This window comes from Pseudochaenichthys georgianus, chromosome 24, assembly GCF_902827115.2.
Source record: "Pseudochaenichthys georgianus chromosome 24, fPseGeo1.2, whole genome shotgun sequence".
In the NCBI taxonomy this organism is placed as follows: Eukaryota; Metazoa; Chordata; class Actinopteri; order Perciformes; family Channichthyidae; genus Pseudochaenichthys; species Pseudochaenichthys georgianus.
The window spans coordinates 26,170,669-26,189,862 of record NC_047526.1 but is presented as its reverse complement, the minus strand read 5'-3'; the positions used below and the strand labels follow the sequence as shown (position 1 = coordinate 26,189,862).

At 38.0% G+C, this 19,194-nt stretch overlaps 2 protein-coding genes across 2 annotated transcripts; both read right to left on the bottom strand.

Annotated features, from left to right (window-relative positions):
* Positions 1 to 575: 575 nt before the first annotated feature.
* laptm4a (lysosomal protein transmembrane 4 alpha) lies at positions 576 to 11,962 on the bottom strand. The gene is made up of 7 exons (XM_034076432.2): positions 11,736 to 11,962; positions 9,675 to 9,795; positions 7,412 to 7,488; positions 6,124 to 6,246; positions 3,262 to 3,357; positions 2,616 to 2,714; positions 576 to 1,648 (listed from the first exon to the last, which is right to left on the bottom strand). The coding sequence occupies exons 1-7, from the start codon at positions 11,862 to 11,864 to the stop codon at positions 1,574 to 1,576; spliced, it is 720 nt and encodes a 239-aa protein (XP_033932323.1). The 5' UTR covers positions 11,865 to 11,962; the 3' UTR covers positions 576 to 1,573.
* Positions 11,963 to 12,750: 788 nt separating this feature from the next.
* LOC117440154 (syndecan-3-like) lies at positions 12,751 to 16,480 on the bottom strand. Its single transcript, XM_034076435.1, has 5 exons — positions 16,409 to 16,480; positions 14,204 to 14,288; positions 14,028 to 14,101; positions 13,849 to 13,939; positions 12,751 to 13,765 (listed from the first exon to the last, which is right to left on the bottom strand). The coding sequence occupies exons 1-5, from the start codon at positions 16,472 to 16,474 to the stop codon at positions 13,602 to 13,604; spliced, it is 480 nt and encodes a 159-aa protein (XP_033932326.1). The 5' UTR covers positions 16,475 to 16,480; the 3' UTR covers positions 12,751 to 13,601.
* Positions 16,481 to 19,194: the final 2,714 nt, after the last annotated feature.

The following is a 19,194-nucleotide window of genomic DNA, read 5'->3' as shown; positions in this document are numbered from 1 at the left end:
ATCTCAAATATTATCTGCAGCGTTTCGGGCGGAGAAGTATAGCAGCACAGGTGTCAAGTATATTTACTCAAGAAGTACTGTACAATTCTGAGGTACTACTTTGTACTTCGATCCCACTACAACTCTAAATATTGTACTTTTACTCCACTACATTTACATGGTACCTTTAGTTACTTTGCAGATATGGATTAATGATAACAAATGTGATCAAATAAGACTTTAGTTACACGTGGAGTAAATTCACAAGCTACCCAGCAGTAAATAGCATAATACAGATTTGGTCCACTTTAACAAGCTTGATAAACACATGAATACATAAATGATTTTAATGACAACATATGATTCTGAAATGGGCCAATCTGCATAGCAAGTAGCCTATATTACTTTGCTACTTTGAGTATTTTTAGATGCCAACACTTTTGTACTTTTACTTGAATTACCTTTTACTTGTAACAGAGTATTCCTACACTGAAGAACTAGAAGTGTTTCTCAACATCACAGACGTTCACTTTTAAAATCTGCTTTTGAATTTACTACAGAATCTTAGACATAACAAAAGAGTCATGGAGACATAATTTTTCTGAAACGTTTATTGAAGTCAAATGTATTTCCACTAGGATAAAATCATATTACCAATAAAGAAATGGGGAGGCTTTTGATAAGCATGCAAATACTAATGTTCACAAGACTAGCTGCTGCTCCAGATGTCGGGCGAGGAGGAAGCAGAGAAAATTATCATCATCATCATCAGTGCCCTCCGCTCTCTCTCTGTCTCCGTCTGTCTCTCCGTTTCAGCTGGGAAACTAATCCCTATCTTTGCTCACACATCGGGGCAGCAGAGTGATGAAAATGTCAGGGGTGGCAGTGAACTGAACCACAGCAAAGCTAAATAAATACCAGGCGAAAAAGTGCTACAGACTCCATTCAATGACTGAGATGGAAAAGTCTAGGTGTAAATAATTAGGGGGGAAAATAACACAATTCAACAATAAGAGCTATAATAAATGGATTGTCATAATGTTTTTTACACTTATATCAATCAATAGATAGGATGGTGCTGGATTGATGATAGCATTTCAAGCAATTTATTTTCACATGTATCCCTTTTGCTAAGACATAAAAAAGGCCAGAAGGGTGGGAGCGAGGGCTGGTAGCTTCCTTTGCTTTTCAAACATCACATTCATTCATTCATCTCACACAGATTTCAGTCTTTCCCATCTTTCCCCTCTCACACCTCCGGGATGCTCTATAGACGCTCTGTAGGAACACAGAGGGAAGGGCTGAACAAAACGTTGTCAGTGGCCTTACACATACACAGTGGGTCAGGGAAGGGGGGGGGGGGGGGGGGGGGGTGAGGGTGAAATGGTGTTCAGAAAGGGTTAGTGAGGCAAGGTAGGAATGCATATGGTGGTGTGTGTGTGTGTGTGTGTGTGTGTGTGTGTGTGTGTGTGTGTGTGTGTGTGTGTGTGTGTGTGTGTGTGTGTGTGTGTGTGTGTGTGTGTGTGTGTGTGTGTGTGTGTGTGTGTGTGTGTGTGTGTGTGTGTGTGTGCGGTTTGGCAACAGGGGCTGGTGCTTAAGCAGGCATGTAAGGGGGAGGTGGCTCCTTCTCTGGCATCTTCATCGCCATCTCGTAAGTAGGCAGGATGTACTGGAGAAGAAAACAAATCAGCATAACATCAGTAAGGCAAGGCAAGTTTATTTATATAGCACCTTTCAACACAAGGCAATTAAAAGTGCTTTATATAGTAATCTATATTAATCCAGATGCACACATATTAGGGCTGCAACTAAGGAATATACACATTTTAAATGTATTCATCTGGATATCAAGAGTCTTAATGGTCAAAAATCATATTTTAAGCATCCAATCCAACTTTATTTATATAGCACTTTAAAACCTTCAGATCAAAGTGCTGTACAGAGAGATAAGCTCACACAACATAATATAAATACATTTAAAATACAAGATACAAACACAATACAAACCATGCTAAACCATGCTAAAAGTTAACTTATTTTAGCGTCTCTAAAGTTAATGCAGGTTGTCTTCGATGATATTGAAGTGAACATGTGGTGATATTGGGCTGTTTGTTCGACAAAAGTAGGGATTAAAATATGACAATTTGGGATTTTGGACCTTTTAAATATGCTTTTTACACCAAACAATTATTTTAATCATGGTCAAGGGAACTGACAGACAAATTGATAACATATTTTTAATAGTGGATTTCAATTCCATATGAGATAACCTCACCACCAGTTAAGTGTGTCATCTCATCAATATGACTAAACGTTTTAATTTAATAACTATTAGAGACATTTAAGAGTCTTTGAAAGAGGAGATTTTTTTTACTTTGATAAAAAGGTGTTAACCAAAAACATGGTAACTGGCAATAAATGTTATTTCTTCTGACAGGTTGTTCTTTTTTGAACACTTAATGTGATTACTGCCTGCTTTTGGCTTCTTACACCATCACTGCGTGGACAGCATGCCACCTGTTGGCCCAACGTCAGCATTACACATTGCTTTACCAAAAAGTGTCGAGTGTGTGACAGAGATACCGGTCGGAAAATTCACAGCAGTCAATCAGAAAGCAGTCAGACAGCCTGCATACCTGGGGAGGGGTCTCGAAGGCCGGGTAGACTGCAATCTCTGGCATGTTCCTGTTGTTGATGTACTTGTAGCAGTTCCACACACAGTTGATCAGGTAGGACTGGAAAGCAAACATTTATTTTGAATGTTATTATTAAACTTGCTAAAACAACAACATATCTTTTAAATTTAAAAACAGCACAAAAAGTCATCATATTTTTTAATATGGCTTTTAATTTGGGTTAACTTTCAATTCTCACTGTCCATGTTTTACATATTTTTTTCTGTTTTGCTTTTATTTTACATTTTTTAATTGTTTTATTTTAACATACTTGAATTTCTTGCTAGCTTTAATTCACGGGGATTTCATTAGGATCGCTGTAGATGTTTTATCTTGTTCTGTATTTATTTTAATATGGTTTTTATGTTTTCTGTAAAGCACTTGAATGAAAGGTGCTATACAAATAAAGTTATTATTATTATTATTATTATTATTATTATATACACATCATCCCTTTACTGAATCCACGGACATTTAACTAATATCAACTTCCTCACCTAAAAAAAATTCAAACTTACTATGTTTTAAGTTTGATTGGATCGAAATTAAATGAACCAAAACACAGAATAAACCGGATGTATCTGTGAATAAATAACAAGGATTTCACCTTGAGGATGATGAGGAAGGCAAAAAAGACGAGCACGAAGAGCAGCAGGCAGCTGGAGTCCAGAGAGAGCAGGTTATCTTTGTACGGGAAGTCCGGCTGAGGAGGACAAGAACAGACGGCAGATAATCAATGAGACCTTTTTAAACTCAACACACATCTCCATCAACGCTGCCACGCAATCCACAGAAAGAAACTCAACCCTTAGAGCGCTTGAGGTTGTTTAAACAGTCAAATGTCATAGGTGAATCATTTTCAGTATTTATCAACATTTGTATAACCTGATTGTTTTAGAGCGTTTCTATTTGATTCTGGTTACAATCAATGAAAGGCTGTGCAAACACACATGTTTATCCATTGGTGGTTTTCCTGATTACTTTGAGGAATTCTGTCAAAAAGTCAGAAGCTTATTTGCTTTCAGTCATGTTTTCTCCTCATTTTCCATGAACGTGGAATAACATTTAACACTTATCAAAAAGTATTTACAATAAGTGCTCTAAAGATACTAAATCAACTCTCTTCTAAGAACAACTTATAATGGTTTACAAATATAACATTGACATTCAAATACAAATATCTTTACCCTTCTACATAAACCTTAAAATCGTGTAACTTTTTAATTTATTCTATTTTGTATTATATTGTAACTTTCTTTTAACTTTAAGGGTGTGTTCACACCTAATAGTCCGCTCTCTGGTGCGCACCAGACCACAGTTTGTTACATTGTTTCATTTTTCACAAGGTTCGGTTTGCGTTCACACTGGCAAAAACTCAAAGGGACTATAAACTTTAAACACAAGTCATGTGCTCGGAAATGCTGTTCGACCATTGGTCAGACATTAAGGGGGTACAAACGCAAATCCCGGCAATTTCTAGCGGAGCGACAAGAGCGACAAGAAAACAGCGGAGAAGTAACGGGTAGAAACCCTCCTTTTTACGCAGCGGTCCAGACATAGGTTAGACGGCGACACATATTCAGTTGCCAGTTACTTTGGCATTAGGGCAGGGATATCTAGATACTTCCCAAGGTTTGACATAATGAATTGTGCTACTTTTAAAGCAAGCAACGATTTTTAAATCTGTAATCAAAAAGCTCCTCAAAAACGCTATCGAAGCAGTTCCTGCCGTTGCTACGTTAGTTCAAACAGTAACAACGGACTATTTTTCTTAGCGGATGCATGTACATTTAGATACATAGGCTACAACTATTTTTTAAATCAATAAAATAATTTTCTAAATCCACAAAAGCATTTCAATTAATATTGGGAGTCATGTCGTTACTTTGTTGGGAATGTGGCCGTGTAATAAGCGGCATAATGTGCAGCAGCGCGGTCATTATGGGGAAAAGAACACCTTCATGCCGATCTAGATCCCTCCGCTTCACGTCGGGCTCCTGATCAGCCTGTCGGTGTTCTTTTCCTGCTTATCCATGAGAGACGTTCTGCAGAGGAGGGGCGTTTCACCGACGACAGGTGTTCTTACTTTTATGTAGCTGACGGAGAATGTTTACTTTACACGACACTGTTCAACACTTAATTCTGCTTCACTCTTTAACTAAACAACCGCGGATGTCTTGAAAGACTCTTTCGCTAAAGATTTTGAAGATATCCGCGTTCTTGTGACACGTAAATACTGCGCTTCCTATGTTTTGGTGCGGACCGAGTTCACACCAGCAATGAACCGCTCCAGAGTTCGCAAGCAAGCGCTCCGAGACCACCTATTTTAGCGGACCAGAGTCCGTTTGTTTAGTTCTCTTAAGAGGTCTCGGACTGCGTTCACACCGACCCAAATGAACCACACCAAGCGGCTAAACGCACCAGGGTTCGATTCAAACGGACTATACAAGGCAGGTGTGAACGCACCCTAATACTTAATTTTCCTGCATGTAACATTAAGCTGTCTTTGGCTCTTTTTCTGCTGTAACATGCAGGGTTTGTACACTTTTTCAGCAATGACTTTTCCATGACCTTTACCTAATGTTCCATGACCAAAAAAATTACTCTTACGGCCTGTCCACACTACAGCTTCAAACAAAGCTTGGAGCTGGGCGTGTCTGAAGCTCGACCAACAACCAATCATATGAATCTCCCGCCCCTGACACATAAGCAGCGGTTTGATTGGCTAGATTGTACTGGCATATGATTTGATTGGCTGACGCTTCCACCGAAAGCTTCAGAAGCTTCAAAAGTTGAACATTGCTCAACTTTTGCAGCCTGAAACGCCAGGAAAGCTCCGCTCTGCTTCCCACAATGCAGTTCGAAAAGTGACGTCACCCCATTCAAAGTGAATGGAAACCGTTTTTGAAGCTGTCGAATGGTTTATTTGAACATGGAACAGGAAAATAAGGTCTGCATCTGAAACATGTTGTGCCTATCTAAAACAAATCAAATAGTAGGCTTACTAGCTTCTACACGCTAAAGCAACTAAAATCTCTCACCAGCAAAATACCTTGACAGTTAAATGCCATTTTACGTTGTATTACTATACAGTATGTATTATCATTATAGTATTACTATTTTGGCGATTAGATAAAATATAAATTATATTTGATGCAACATTAGTTACATTTCCATGACTTTTCCAAAAACTTTGGGAAAAATATTGTTTTCCATAACTTTTCCAGGGCCTGGAATTAGCATTTTGAATTTCCATGACTTTTCCAGGTTTTTAATGACACTGAACAATGTACATTTCCCCTCTAATAAAGGGATTCTGAGGTATTTTTAGGTAAAAATGACATAAAAAGGAGAGCAATGAGGCTTAGTATTAGATGCTGTTTTCTATTGTCAGGGTTAATAACGGTGGTGTCATGAATTATAACGCCACGGGATCAGACTGTTGACAGAGGAATGTGTTGGCACTGACCAGCTGGTCCAGGTAGTCCTTGATCCGGGGAAGGTAGGTGAGAGAGCTGATGGCCACCAGGCAGCTCAGAGCAAAGTCAAACAGCTGGTAGCAGAAAAACGGGATGAGCCAGCCGTCACGATGCTGAGGAGAACGATTACAGGGGGAGACAAAGAATTATACAAACTTATCAGTTAGGCAGAGGCTGTTTGAGGTCATTGAGCACAAGGAACATGTTGCATTAATCAACCTTATCCCCCAACACATGTCTTTGATTAACATTTAGACATATTTGTATCATGGAGATATTACCCTCTACAAGAACTACAGATAAAGATGCATTCACAGCCTGCATCAAAACAGCTTTCAGTGCTTGTTCCATTCTAACCCTGGGTTTCTCAGCTTAAATGTTTAATTAAGATCTTTCCTGGATTGAAAAAACGCGTTTCGCTCTGCGCTCAGGCTGCATCATCACATGTGGTTTGGGGTAAATGAAAAGAGCCTGCCTACAGAGACAGAGAGTGCTGACGCTGTAGCATTAGCAAGCCTCACTGTAACGAATACAAAGAGAAGATTGAAGATCTGCAGCGTTCCTTTAACTGGGTCACTTTACAAGAATCTCTACAGGCATTCTGGGTGTTTTTTATGCAAGGACGATACTTCTACTTTACTCTCCAATCTTAGTTAATGTAGCAAAGTACTAAGTATATTTCGTACATTATGAACATGAAACATTTAGGATATTGAATTGGGACACTACAACAACTGCGGCTCTGCACCGCCACACTGCATTGGAAAAGGGGTTTCTACTACTGTTGTCTGGGAGATGTTCGTGCACAGCTAAAGCATAACCATTGCAGACCGTCAGCATGAACAGATCCTGCAGATGCGAGTCACCCTTTAACTGTGCAGACATCCTAACCAGCAGCTTAATGCAGGGCCACGACTAAAGGCTATCAAACCTGTCAGTGTTGATGCCATCGGGCAGGCCTGTGAGGTAAAGATGACAGGCAGTGAGAACAAAGAACGGAGCGCTCAACTCCCACTGCACCAGCACTCTTTTGAACATCCAGCTGAAATGAACTGAAGTTTAAAGAAAAAGGGAAGGGTGCTTTGGTATTTCGTATGACGTCTTGCTTAGCTCTTAAATCGGGTGCTATTATTAAACAGTGTGAAAGCAATGTTTTTTTTTCAATGCATGCAGTCTGGGATTATATATTAGCATAAGAAACCATGACGTCGCTTTAAAGTAAGTACACGCTGTCAAAAGAGAATTAGAAACGGCAGAGTAGCCACTGTGCAAACTTACAGTGATGGCTCCATACACCATCATGGCACTGATGGTGAGCATCAGCAGAGAGATGGCAAATCCCACACAGGCATTCTCTGTGGGAGAAAAAGTGAGAATAAAGAAAAAGCATGGAAGCGTTATTACAATTTGAGTTTATTCGCACATAAATCATTACTTATCAGTGAGTGAGGATGGATTGGTCGGCTCTCCTTGAAGCAGCAGTGATTTACATTCTGCAAGTGAACAGTTCCCACGGCTGGGCTCTTTGCAGCTAACTCCGTTTTAAAGGCAGGCTCTGGGGAGCATTAAGCCTCTCCCTCAGAGCTATGTAGCGTGGGTAAATACACAATGAAACTCAGACTGGGATAATTAAAAGGCATGTCTTTCATATCCTCTTTTATCTCCATCACTCAGTTGATCGCTTCCTCAATCAATGGTGCCTGTTGCACAACTGACGATGAGACGATGCTGGTGAGAAAGCTACAGCAGCACTGCGGCCTGGAGGCTTCTCTTTGTTATTCAGCAGCTCCAGCGGAACAACCTAAACATGGAGGACTGTCTGCAGCTCAAGTTGAGGTTTTAGAAAACAAAACAACAGTCTCAAGTTCTGGTTAATGAATACAAAAAAAGGCTTGTACTTTGGAGAACGCAAATTCATGTTTTCAAACTGGCAGTTCAAGGGTTAAAATCAAGAACATAAGTTAACATTTGTTATTTTTGATCAGGACTGAAGTTGATTGAAAGATTTAACCCCAAAACGGTTTTTTTAATTAATCTGTTGTCATTTTAGAGCAGTCTTTGGAAGTGGACATTTTTGTCCCGAATGACTAATTTGTAACTTTTTTGTTCAAAAACTAATAATGCAAAAAAATCTATTTTGTTGCTAATCTTTGACATATCCAAGACTGTTATAAAAAAAAAAAAAAGAGCTAGTCCCCAGATATGTATTTCTTGGAAAATAACTCATTTTCTCTGTTTTCATCATGAAAAAAACCAGCGGTTTCATGTATTCAAAATTACATTTAAAGGGTTAAAATCCTGAAAATGATTACATTTTTGGTATGTTATATTAGAGTGGAAGTTGCTTTAAAGATTGAACCCAAAAAAGTTGTGAAAAAAACCTTTTAATATAATATTTTTATCAAAGTCTTTTGCAGCGGACATTTTTGTCTCGAATGACTCATTTGCGTAGTCGATTTGTTACACAGTGAATTAAAGACCGATTTGAAAAATTGAAATTGGAATTCCAAAATAGATCGAGAAAATAGCCTTGTTACAAAAAATCGGGCCATTTGCACCAACACAACCAAAGTTATTGCAAAATGAAAAGTGAAAAATGACCCATATAGACAAAAACGTCCACAGTAATACTGGAGGGTTAAAGCAATGTTTTTTCAATGAATAGCAGAACATTGTGCAGCTTTACAATCAGTTTTCTTAAGCCAAATGTTACATCTTTAAATGGTCTGTTTTGTCTGATTAAACAGTCTAAGTTCCAAAGTTATTTCATTAATTTACACATAAGATCAAGAGGGGGACCAAAGAGATTTGGACAAACTGCAACACAATCATTTGGCATTTTGTTATAGACTAACTATCGACAAATCATCAGCTTAATCCAAACTTAGAGCTAAAGACCCTTTCCTCATGTTATCTCTTAATATCTTGGACACTTTCAAACATTTTGTGGAATAAAGAGCGTGCAGCCTGATGAAGCTGCACTAACATGCTAACATTACACTCCTGTTTGCCTGCTGTGGGAAGGTCAACCCACAACGATTGTTTCCTCTTCTCTCCCGCCGAGTCAATGTTTCAGAAAAATGAAGAGTCACCAAGCCAAATCAACAGAACGCCAGATGGAAAAAGCACTCCGATAGTCCTGCCAGCCCTGCCCTGGTACAAGCACCTCAGCTAAAACACAAAACCTCAAGGAAATACAAAAGAACGATACAAGTGACGCCAGTCCAATAACAACATGAACACAGTTGCTTTGATTTGCACTCCGTGGGGAGGTTTTCTCCCTGAGGAAGATGAAGCACATGTTCCACCTCACATAATAGCAGCTCATCTGTTGAGCACATATCTAAATCCAGAGCATATGTTTGATGTTTCCGTGGGCAAAACATCTTCACCTGAACACCATGGAAGTAAGGCCTACCTTGAATGAATATATTCAAAAAGGTGTAAATGCCTCTCAATAAACTAAAAAAAAATTCTATGTCTTTTTATAATGCTGTTTGAGAGCCCTTATAGTATTTCTTATGTAGATTTAACCGCTTACCAGACATCCTGTCGGACGCAAAGTAATGGTCGATGACCTCATATTGCAAGTCGATAGTGGGCACGTTCTCCGGGTGGGTCACAGCTACCGTCAGCAGGATGCCCATCAACAGGTTGACTACCTGAAAAGAGGAAGGAGGGAAAAGAGAGAGGGTTTTTAAAAGAACAATTATGCATGTCTTAGCACATTACCAACAAATTGTTTAGCCTTTAAATAATTAACAACATTTTTGGATCAAATAAGTCCTTTAAGGTCAGGCATTAGTTTTCAGTTTAAGGAAGTTAACATGTGGATAAGATAACAGTGAATCATTTATCACAGTTTTTATGTCAAGGTTACTTTATCATCACGTGGTAATGAAGGCGTGAGGAGCAACCATTTAAGGACCTGAGGACGCTCCAGCATTCAAGCTGCTACATTCATAAGATACAGAATATTGTGGTAAATGAAGGGAAATAGACATACAGTAGCACATGGTGTCATGACCTGAAATAACTGGTTATCTGGAAGGAAGAACATCCAAGTTAATATAATCTTTTATAATAGATGGAATTTCAAATTAATGTGAAATACTATAAATAAATTATCCTAGTCTATAATTTAAAAACTAGCTTTTTAGAGCTGGAACTAACTTGGAACCAGAGCATCTGCGACAAAACAAAGCATTATTGTTTGACACTGACCTCAACATTTTATCTAAAACGTCTCCAAATTTAACTGCAGAAAAGTGTAGCGTGCAGGCTGCTCATGTCTAGTTGTTTATGTGTTCTGACAATATTAAGGAGGATAGAGAAGGGAACTTATTGTGCATTTTAAATTATTTATCTCTCCTCCTCCTGATATCTGGCTGTAGCATCATTAAATGCAAAAAAGCCAAATTAACCACATTATCAGCTTCTCCCAAATATACTAAATCTTAACGTTAACTAACTGTATCGCTGTGTCTGGTTGTTGTATCCGATTTGTTGTGTGTGTTGCATCTAGCTTGAGACCTAGTGCTACATAAGATAAGATGGACCTATATTGATCCCCTCTGGGAAATTTAGTTTTTGTCAGCAATAGAATAAAGGAAACACATATAGTAAAAAATATACACAGGGATATTAACAATAGGAATTAGAAAATTAAAAAAAACATATAATAACAGTATGAATAGAAATAACAAAACAATAAAAAAGGACTCAAACTCTGATCAGGGGAATTTACATGTATACAGATATGTGAACAAGAGTAACTATATATACATCAGTGTGATTTCGTGAAAATAGAGGAAAATGCTCATGGGTTTTTGTATGAGTCAAGTAGTGTCCAGCTGGCAAAAAGCTTGAAATGCAACCGAAAACATGAACATCTGTTCTGTGACGTGGTGGAGGGGATTATTGCAGAAGTTAATGAGAAATGTGCAGAGGGCAGTAATAGCTGACCTTAGCAAACAGTTGTAACTACTTCAGCCTGTATATGAACTAATAGAAACTAGATAATATTATGTTAATACTTTTTTAACAACAGAAATAATGTCAAAACCCGTATCCCTTACAGCATGCTACTGTGGATTCCCTCATTGCCAAGCTTGTTATGATTTGACAGCCATTACGCTATCAAGTTAGCGGAATGTTGCCTAGCTTGCGCTTACGTGCAACATAAGTCCAAATGTGACACATTTCATACCCTCTGAACCCAATCGGGTATGGGTAACTAGCAGGAATATGCCACTGACTGTCTTTATATCAATTAAATAACCGCGTTTTCAAGGTTGGGTGAGTTTTATCGACATAAACACTGAGCTAGTCAAAGCTGTAATGCTAGCAGGCTGCTAACGCTAGCTCTCTGTACAGTTATAAGCGAGGCGTGTAACGGCTGTTTAAAATGTTCAAAAAGCAACACCTAGCTTACATTAAAGTTAACGAAAATAGTCGTAATACTAACATTGATATGTGTATCGAAAGTCTGGTTGACATTCATAATGTAACTTGTTACTTTTATCGAACTTATCACAGAACTTATTGACAAGCATTGCTAGCTAGCATTAGCTCGCTAATCCCCATCAACCATTTTACGCACCATATACCAAGTTCCCAGAATGATGGTCCCCGTCCGGACGTGGCAACATCCGCAACACCGGGTGGTGTACAGTCTGTCTCGAGTTGGCTTAAAGTGATGCATGTCCTCCACAAGCGTAGGAAGAAACATCGGGAGCTGGTCGTGGAGGATACAATTCTTCACAGCATTCACTGTTCACAACAGTCAGTAGACGAACTCGGAGGAGGAACGCCCACCCAGCAAACTGACGAGATGCGAGACACCGCGATAACAACACACTGGGAATAGAGGGTAACTTTGACTGACAGGAATCTTAACCAATGAGCGTGAAGACATTTACAGAACAGGGCTGCAAAATATGTCTGCTCTTTTAAATCACTTTTAACAACTCACTCTTTTAGAATTGCTTTTATGTGACTTTATTTTTATATTTATTTATTCTTTATCTATGCATTTTAGTGTTATTATTTTCAACCTGTTTTTATGTTAAGATGCTGTTATTTAATTCACTTGCTCTTTGTGTATCTTTATGTGAAAGCACTTTGTGACTATGTTTTGAAAGGTTCTATATACATAAAGTGTATCATTATTATTATTATTATTATTATTAATAGGTTTGTTTAGGTTGTTGAAAATGATCTTTTATCCTTGTCGTTTTCTTTTACAATTACACATATGTATTGCAAAAGACAATATTCTCTATGTGGTGTCATTATTGTCAGTATTAAGTGTGAGAGTTATTCAATTATTCCTTTAATTAACAACAGTTCAAGTGGCAGTTCAACCCTCATATAGTAATCAGTTGCCCTTTTAAGTGTTATGGTGTTACATTTAGGAGGGTGTACATTATTTTGCAACTTCATCTTTTACCATTTGAAAATCAATCACATTTTCCTGATTAGTACATACATATAATAAATAAACATTATACATACACTCTAGTTATATGCTAGTAAAACAAACAAAGACATTCAGGATTGATATTTTTTATCAACAATTATCAAATACAAAAATAGTAAATATCTAGGGTCTCGATGACATTACGAGATAGTTACATACAGTAGCAGCTCATCATTATTACCAAATTGTATTATTTACATGTATTATGCACCCTACAATGAGTTCACCCTAGATTGTTCATGTCACATGTATTATTTAACGCACTGTAATGGGGGATAATGCTGAGGTTTCCCTATTTAGCACAGTTAATCAAGTATGTCTGGTTAAACCAGGACTCTAGTCAGGGATTTATAATAATGAGGTCATTAGTCCTGCATGCTGCTTAAAAGGCCCTGTTACACCTGGGTGTAACAGAGGGGAGAGGCTCACAGCATACATTCTGAAGTGTTACAGTATTAAAAGCAGTGGTGTTACTTACAACAATAACAATGGCTAAGTTTCATAAAGCCATTCCCATAAAGTGTATTTTTTTAAATGTAAAAGCTACAAAAAAGTGTGCATGGAAGCAAATATAGCTGCCACTTTAAAACAATTACATAGCAAAGTGTATTTTACATGGTTGATAATTAATCACATACTACATCTATGATCTTCTTTACACACAAACAATGCCAAATAAGATCATACACCTGCTAACAACCCATCATTTATAAAGAAATAATGCAAGTTAAAATGAGTAGCAACGATACCTTTGGCCCTGTGTAGAACGAAGCAATCTCAAATCCTTTTTAAGATAGTAAACAAAAACAATTCTTCATAAATATAAATACATTATCAATGAACAACTGCAGATACATTTGTATTAGGTGGGATAGTCAGCGATTCACCCCCAATATTAAGAGAAGACAAAACTTTTACAGTCGCTCCCAAGGTACATACATGTGCCTGGCAACCTCCCTTTAAAAACATTGGTGTTAAAATGTTAAGTTAAACAATCACTTCTTCCCTGTTGGGTCTGTGATAATCTCCATGTGAAGTCGTCTGCTGGGCCAGGACGTTTCCTTCATTATCTTTCTGCTGCCATGTATAGATTAATATTGCAGCCATTGCAGCTGCAAGTACCACTCCTATCAATCCTCCTGCAATAACAGCTGAACACAAATGACTGAGTTAGAAACAATCATACAGTGTAAAACTCTGTCAAATATGCTTAATGTACCGTAAGGCAAAGTACCAGCAAATATTTCTTTGTTGTCCAAAAAGATCTTGCTGCTTGGCACAAGAACATATTCTGATCCCATGTTGTCGTTCAGGTCTGAAGTACTCTATAATAAAAAAGAGCAGGATTAAAACCTTATTTTCTGCTCTGCCATCTTCCTAATGAGGTTAAGAAGAAGTGAGACTCTACCGTACATCAAAGTTAGTCTGGGTTCCACCTCCTGTTGCTAAAATGTGGATATCTTTGCTGTTGGTGTTTTTAATTTCACCTGGTGAGACAGAGAGTAGACATGTATTGTGTTTGGTTTTTGAAAAAGAATGAAAAGATACTGTATTAAGTAACAGTCTTTGTTTGTGGTTTTCAGCATTACCTTCTTCTGTCCAATCTCCTGAACCAGAGCCAGAATCTTCCAAGTCATATCCTGATCCCTCCAAGTCTTCTGGAGGGCCAGGAAACTGATTTCATGGAGAAAAAGGGATGAAGATATTTAAAGACGCAGTTCAACACACTGTTTCCTGTTGCTGCTATTATCAGACATGTGAAAACAGACATTGGGCTAAGTAAGCCTATGAAGGTACTTTCCTTAAGAGGACAATAAAGAATGAATCATATCTCGGATACAAAGTCCCACTGACGCAATGTCAAAACACACTGTGGCTGACAAACCCATAATGATACAGTTATCACCAATAAAGTGTAATGAGTACATATTATAGCTTGAATTACATGGTAAAATAACTCCACCCCTTTAGCAAAGCCGTGAAGGTAAAAGAACACATGATCTGTTGTTTGGACTCAACACAGTGTATGTAGCAGCTCAGCACAACAATAAAAAGCTCCTAAAAATATGTCTCTTTAAATAAATGACAAGCTAGACTCATTGATAGAAACGTAATGGTCTTTATCAATTGTAAACAATGTACATTACATAAAGCTGCTGTTCTTAATGAAATAAAAACTATAATGTTTTACAGCCTTGAAACAGGGGCAGAAAAGTATTGCTCTTGATTGTATTGAGTAAAGAACAATCTGAACAGTCATACTGTAAATATCCCCACCCAGAAATAAAATGTGGCTTGGTTACCTCCCTGGATCAGTGGACTTGTTGATGTGTCATACTGTGCTTCCAGCTGTAATCGTGGACACTTATAATGTTTACAGCTGGAAGTAATTGTCAAGCGGCACTATTGCTTAAAAGGGATGCAGTGAACCTAATTGAACCTTATCCATGGTTTGTTTCTCCTGATGTTTGCAACGGTTTTCTACAGACATGAGTGAAAGATGAACTTAACCCAAGATGCGAATGCTTTCTGTCTGTGTGTTAGCCCTGAAATGGACTAGCCGCATTGTACATAAGACGGTCTTACTGCACTTTGACTTGGAAACCACATCAAAGTGTTTGCTGCATATGATGTCTATCACCAATTGTGAAAGAATTTCCGTACCAAGAATTAAAGGCCAACAGACATCAGAGCAGCAAAACTGAGACAAAAAAAACCCAATGTGGGTCAACCACACCAATAAAGACACATCCTTTCACTTACTTTGGACTTCTTCAAAGAAAATAACGAAAAACATGTAAAAGCAATGAGATGACAGAGATATAAAAGTGCTATTAAATATAATATTTTAATAATTTTGTTTTGAATTCATCTTAATTAATGACAACATGGATATGGAAAAGTGTCAATTTATGTTGACTTGTAAGAGATAACATTTTTTTTTTAATTGTGATGCTGCCTTAAAACATTATTTAGGAAGTAAAACATTTGTATCCAATTTGTATAAACTTCAACCACTTTAGTCTCCGAAGACTTGTTATGTTATAGAAGAGACTTTTAGTTTGGGGTTAGTCCACTCCTTTTTGTCACAAAATGCATGTAGCCTACTTTTTAAGACATGTATCTGTGGACGTATGAAATATCTGTAAAATAAAAATAAATGCGGTTCTTCTTGTTTATATAATTGCTACTAAAAGCCACATGACGTGTTGAAACCACAAAATGGGAAGTGTGATGTCCTCTGTTGAAACGCACCTGGTTTTCATTTTCATATATAGATATGAAATGAGTACATTATGATTATTGATGCTTTAATGTGTTCATCACATCTGGTAAAGGTGGAGCTAATTGAATTACTTTATATATTGCTGCTGGATATCTGTACCTAAAATTATATGTTTATAACTAGTTTTGTTAAATAAATGCAGTGGAGTGAAAAGTACAATATTGGCTTAAAAAATAAATTAGAGTAGAAGTATAAAGTAGCATGACATTTAAATACTTAAGTAAAGTACAAGTAGCCCAAAATCGTACTTGAGTAAATGTACTTCAATACCTTACACCACTGAAAATCAACAAATTCGATTAAATGTATATGTTGGTCACTGTAACTAACATTTAAAAAGATTCTCCATTAATCTCAAGGCTTAACAAACAACAAGGTCGTAAAACAACAAACACACCTTCGTGAAGTAATAAGCACCGGGTAACTTCAGGAAGTGAGAAGGGTGAGCACGAGATTGACGTAACGTCTACAATGTCAACATGTGTTTTAAAGATTAAAAGTGACTTACCGACATATTGACAGGATGTATTAATCCCAAAATCAAAAACCAGGAAGCTTTCAAATAAATCCTCATGTTTGGGTTGAGTTGGTGTTCAGTTTATTTTGTACTCTTCCTCGAGCCTCTACCTGGCCGCCCAAGCCACGCCCAAGCCACGTTCAACTGCCTTTAGATGCTACCCTGATAAACATCCACTCATGTTTTTAATTCAAAAAAGAATATTTGAATCAGTTAAAATTATTGAATGGGCCCATGTAACTTCAGAAAATATTCTTAGTTGCAAGAAATCATAATTACGTACATACAAATATATTTGGCTTCCTTAATCATTTATAAATGTTTTACAGAATAAAATACCTATGAAGCAAAATCTCTGCGATCAATTTTAGTGCAAGGATAAAATAACTTTTAGTACAAATTGCTACTATCAAAAGTTACATTTGATCAATTAGCCTATTATTGATGCACTAGCAGTATTGTATTATTGTAGCAGGTCAAGGTGAGCTTCTATACCTTGGGAAGTTTCATGTAAAACAATGCAAAGTATTTTTTAAATGGTACATTTTGTCTGAATATCGTCTGAATTTCAATAATGCAAAGTTGTATTACACAAGATTTGGATGCAGCTGTATTTTGTACTACAATCAATTGAAATCCCTTGACTACAATCAGCTCATTTAAATGTTATTAATTATACAACTTCTACAACCAATTAAAATGTAGAGTAGCGATATGATGTAAACAGTATGCATTACCACTGGTCAATATTCCTAACAATCAAGTGCTTAGGCTAGTTTTTTTCAACCATTAGTGCGGACAATTTGTTTAAGGGTGCATTCACACCTAATAGTCCGCTCTCTGGTGCGCACCAGACCACAGTTTGTTACATTGTTTCATTTTTCAGAAGGTTCGGTTTGCGTTCACACGGGCAAAACTCAAACGGACTATAAACTTTAAACACAAGTCATGTGCTCGGAAATGCTGTTCAACCATTGGTCAGACATTAAGGGGGTAAAAACGCAAATCCCGGCAATTTCTAGCGGAGCCTCCGCCATGGAGCATCGCACTTTCGGCAGGTTATTCTCATGCTGCTGTTAGTCTGGAGATCAACAGACACTAGCGGCCCGCGCATATGATTATATAATCAGACAACGTCCGTTAAAAAACATTATTACATGGCATTGTTGAATACTCGATTCTGATTGGTCAATTCAAAACACGTGACACGTTTTTAATTCTGAACAGACAGACCGCTGTCAAGGATTTATTGACCGTTGCTAAGGACGCTTACATCTGTACAAAGAAGTCCGTTCGATTTAACTGTATATACAGTTTGGCTGAAACTGACAAGACAAGAGCGACAAGAGCGACAAGAAAACAGCGGAGAAGTAACGGGCAGAAACCCTCCTTTTTACGCAGCGGTCCAGACATAGACATCAGACGGCGACACATATTCAGTTGCCAGTTACTTTTTGGCATTAGGGCAGATATCTAGATACTTTCCAAGGTTTGACATAATGAATTGTGCTAATTTTAAAGCAAGCAACGATGTTTTCAAATCTGTAATCAAAACGCTCCTCAAAAACGCTATCGAAGCAGTTCCTGCCGTTGCTACTCAAACAGTAACAACGGACTATTTTTCTTAGCGGATGCATGTCAATTTAAATCAATACATACAACTATTTTTTAAATCAATAAAATCATTTTCTAAATCCACAAAAGCATTTCGATTAATATTGGGAGTCATGTCGTTACTTTGTTGAGAATGTGGCCATGTAAGCGGGATAATATGGGCAGCGACTTGGTCATTATGGGGAATCCGACAGGATCTAGATCCCTCTGCTTCACGTCGGGCTCCTGATCAGCCTGTCGGTTTTCTTTTCCCCATAATGACCGCGCTGCTTCACATTATCCATGAGAAACGTTCTGCAGAGGAGGGGCGTTTCACCGAGGACAGGTGTTCTTACTTTTATGTAGCTGACGGAGAATTTTTACTTTACACTACACTGTTCAACACTTAATTCTGCTTTACTCTTTAACTAAACAACCGCGGATGTCTTGAAAGACTCTTTCGCTAAATATTTTTGAAGATATCCGCGTTCTTGTGACACGTAAATACTGCGCTTCCTATGTTTTGGTGCGGACCGAGTTCACACCAGCAATGAACCGCTCCAGAGTTCGCAAGCAAGCGCTCCGAGACCACCTATTTTAGCGGACCAGAGTCCGGTTATTTAGTTCACTTAAGAGGTCTCGGACTGCGTTCATACCGACCCAAATGAACCGCACCAAGCGGCTAAACGCACCAGGGTTCGATTCAACCGGACTATACAAGGCATGTGTGAACGCACCCTTATAATTCAGATAGAACAAAGCACAAGAGAATGAATTGTGTGACTAACCCAATGCAAGGTTTATTAGAAAAAGAAACTATTATAAAGTAGTATTTGATTTAGGCATTGTTCCAAAGAGATAAAACAAAAAACGATATATGTTAACACTTTTCTCGTTCTTAATAGAGACTATATTTAGGGTCGATATGTGTTGACTTTACTTTAAAATAGCAGATCACAGTAACCGGATATAGTTCGGCTTAGTGAACGTGTGTCTCTCATGGGTGTCTCTTCCTTGGAGGAGCAGCATCCGCCGGACTCCGCTGCTGCTCCCTGCAGAGTCTGCAGCGGTGTGTGTCAGCGACTTTCAGTCAGGGGAGGCACGGATTGGCTATCGGGAGAGTCGGGATTTAAACGCCGCGGCTTTTTGGCTATTACTTAGCATGTGGGACCGGACAGCTTTGA

What these genes read in the sequence shown, in the direction of transcription:
- laptm4a (XM_034076432.2), bottom strand. Translation starts at nt 11,864, where the DNA reads ATGTTTCTTCCTACGCTTGTGGAGGACATGCATCACTTTAAGCCAACT. An exon ending in TGGTGTATGGAGCCATCACT is followed by an intron (nt 6,247 to 7,411) that starts GTAAGTTTGCAC and finishes CGTTCTCCTCAG; the next exon opens with CATCGTGACGGCTGGCTCAT. An exon ending in CCTTCCTCATCATCCTCAAG is followed by an intron (nt 2,715 to 3,261) that starts GTGAAATCCTTG and finishes TTTGCTTTCCAG; the next exon opens with TCCTACCTGATCAACTGTGT.
- LOC117440154 (XM_034076435.1), bottom strand. Translation starts at nt 16,474, where the DNA reads ATGAGGATTTATTTGAAAGCTTCCTGGTTTTTGATTTTGGGATTAATA. An exon ending in TACATCCTGTCAATATGTCG is followed by an intron (nt 14,289 to 16,408) that starts GTAAGTCACTTT and finishes CCATGAAATCAG; the next exon opens with TTTCCTGGCCCTCCAGAAGA. An exon ending in AGGAGATTGGACAGAAGAAG is followed by an intron (nt 14,102 to 14,203) that starts GTAATGCTGAAA and finishes CTGTCTCACCAG; the next exon opens with GTGAAATTAAAAACACCAAC.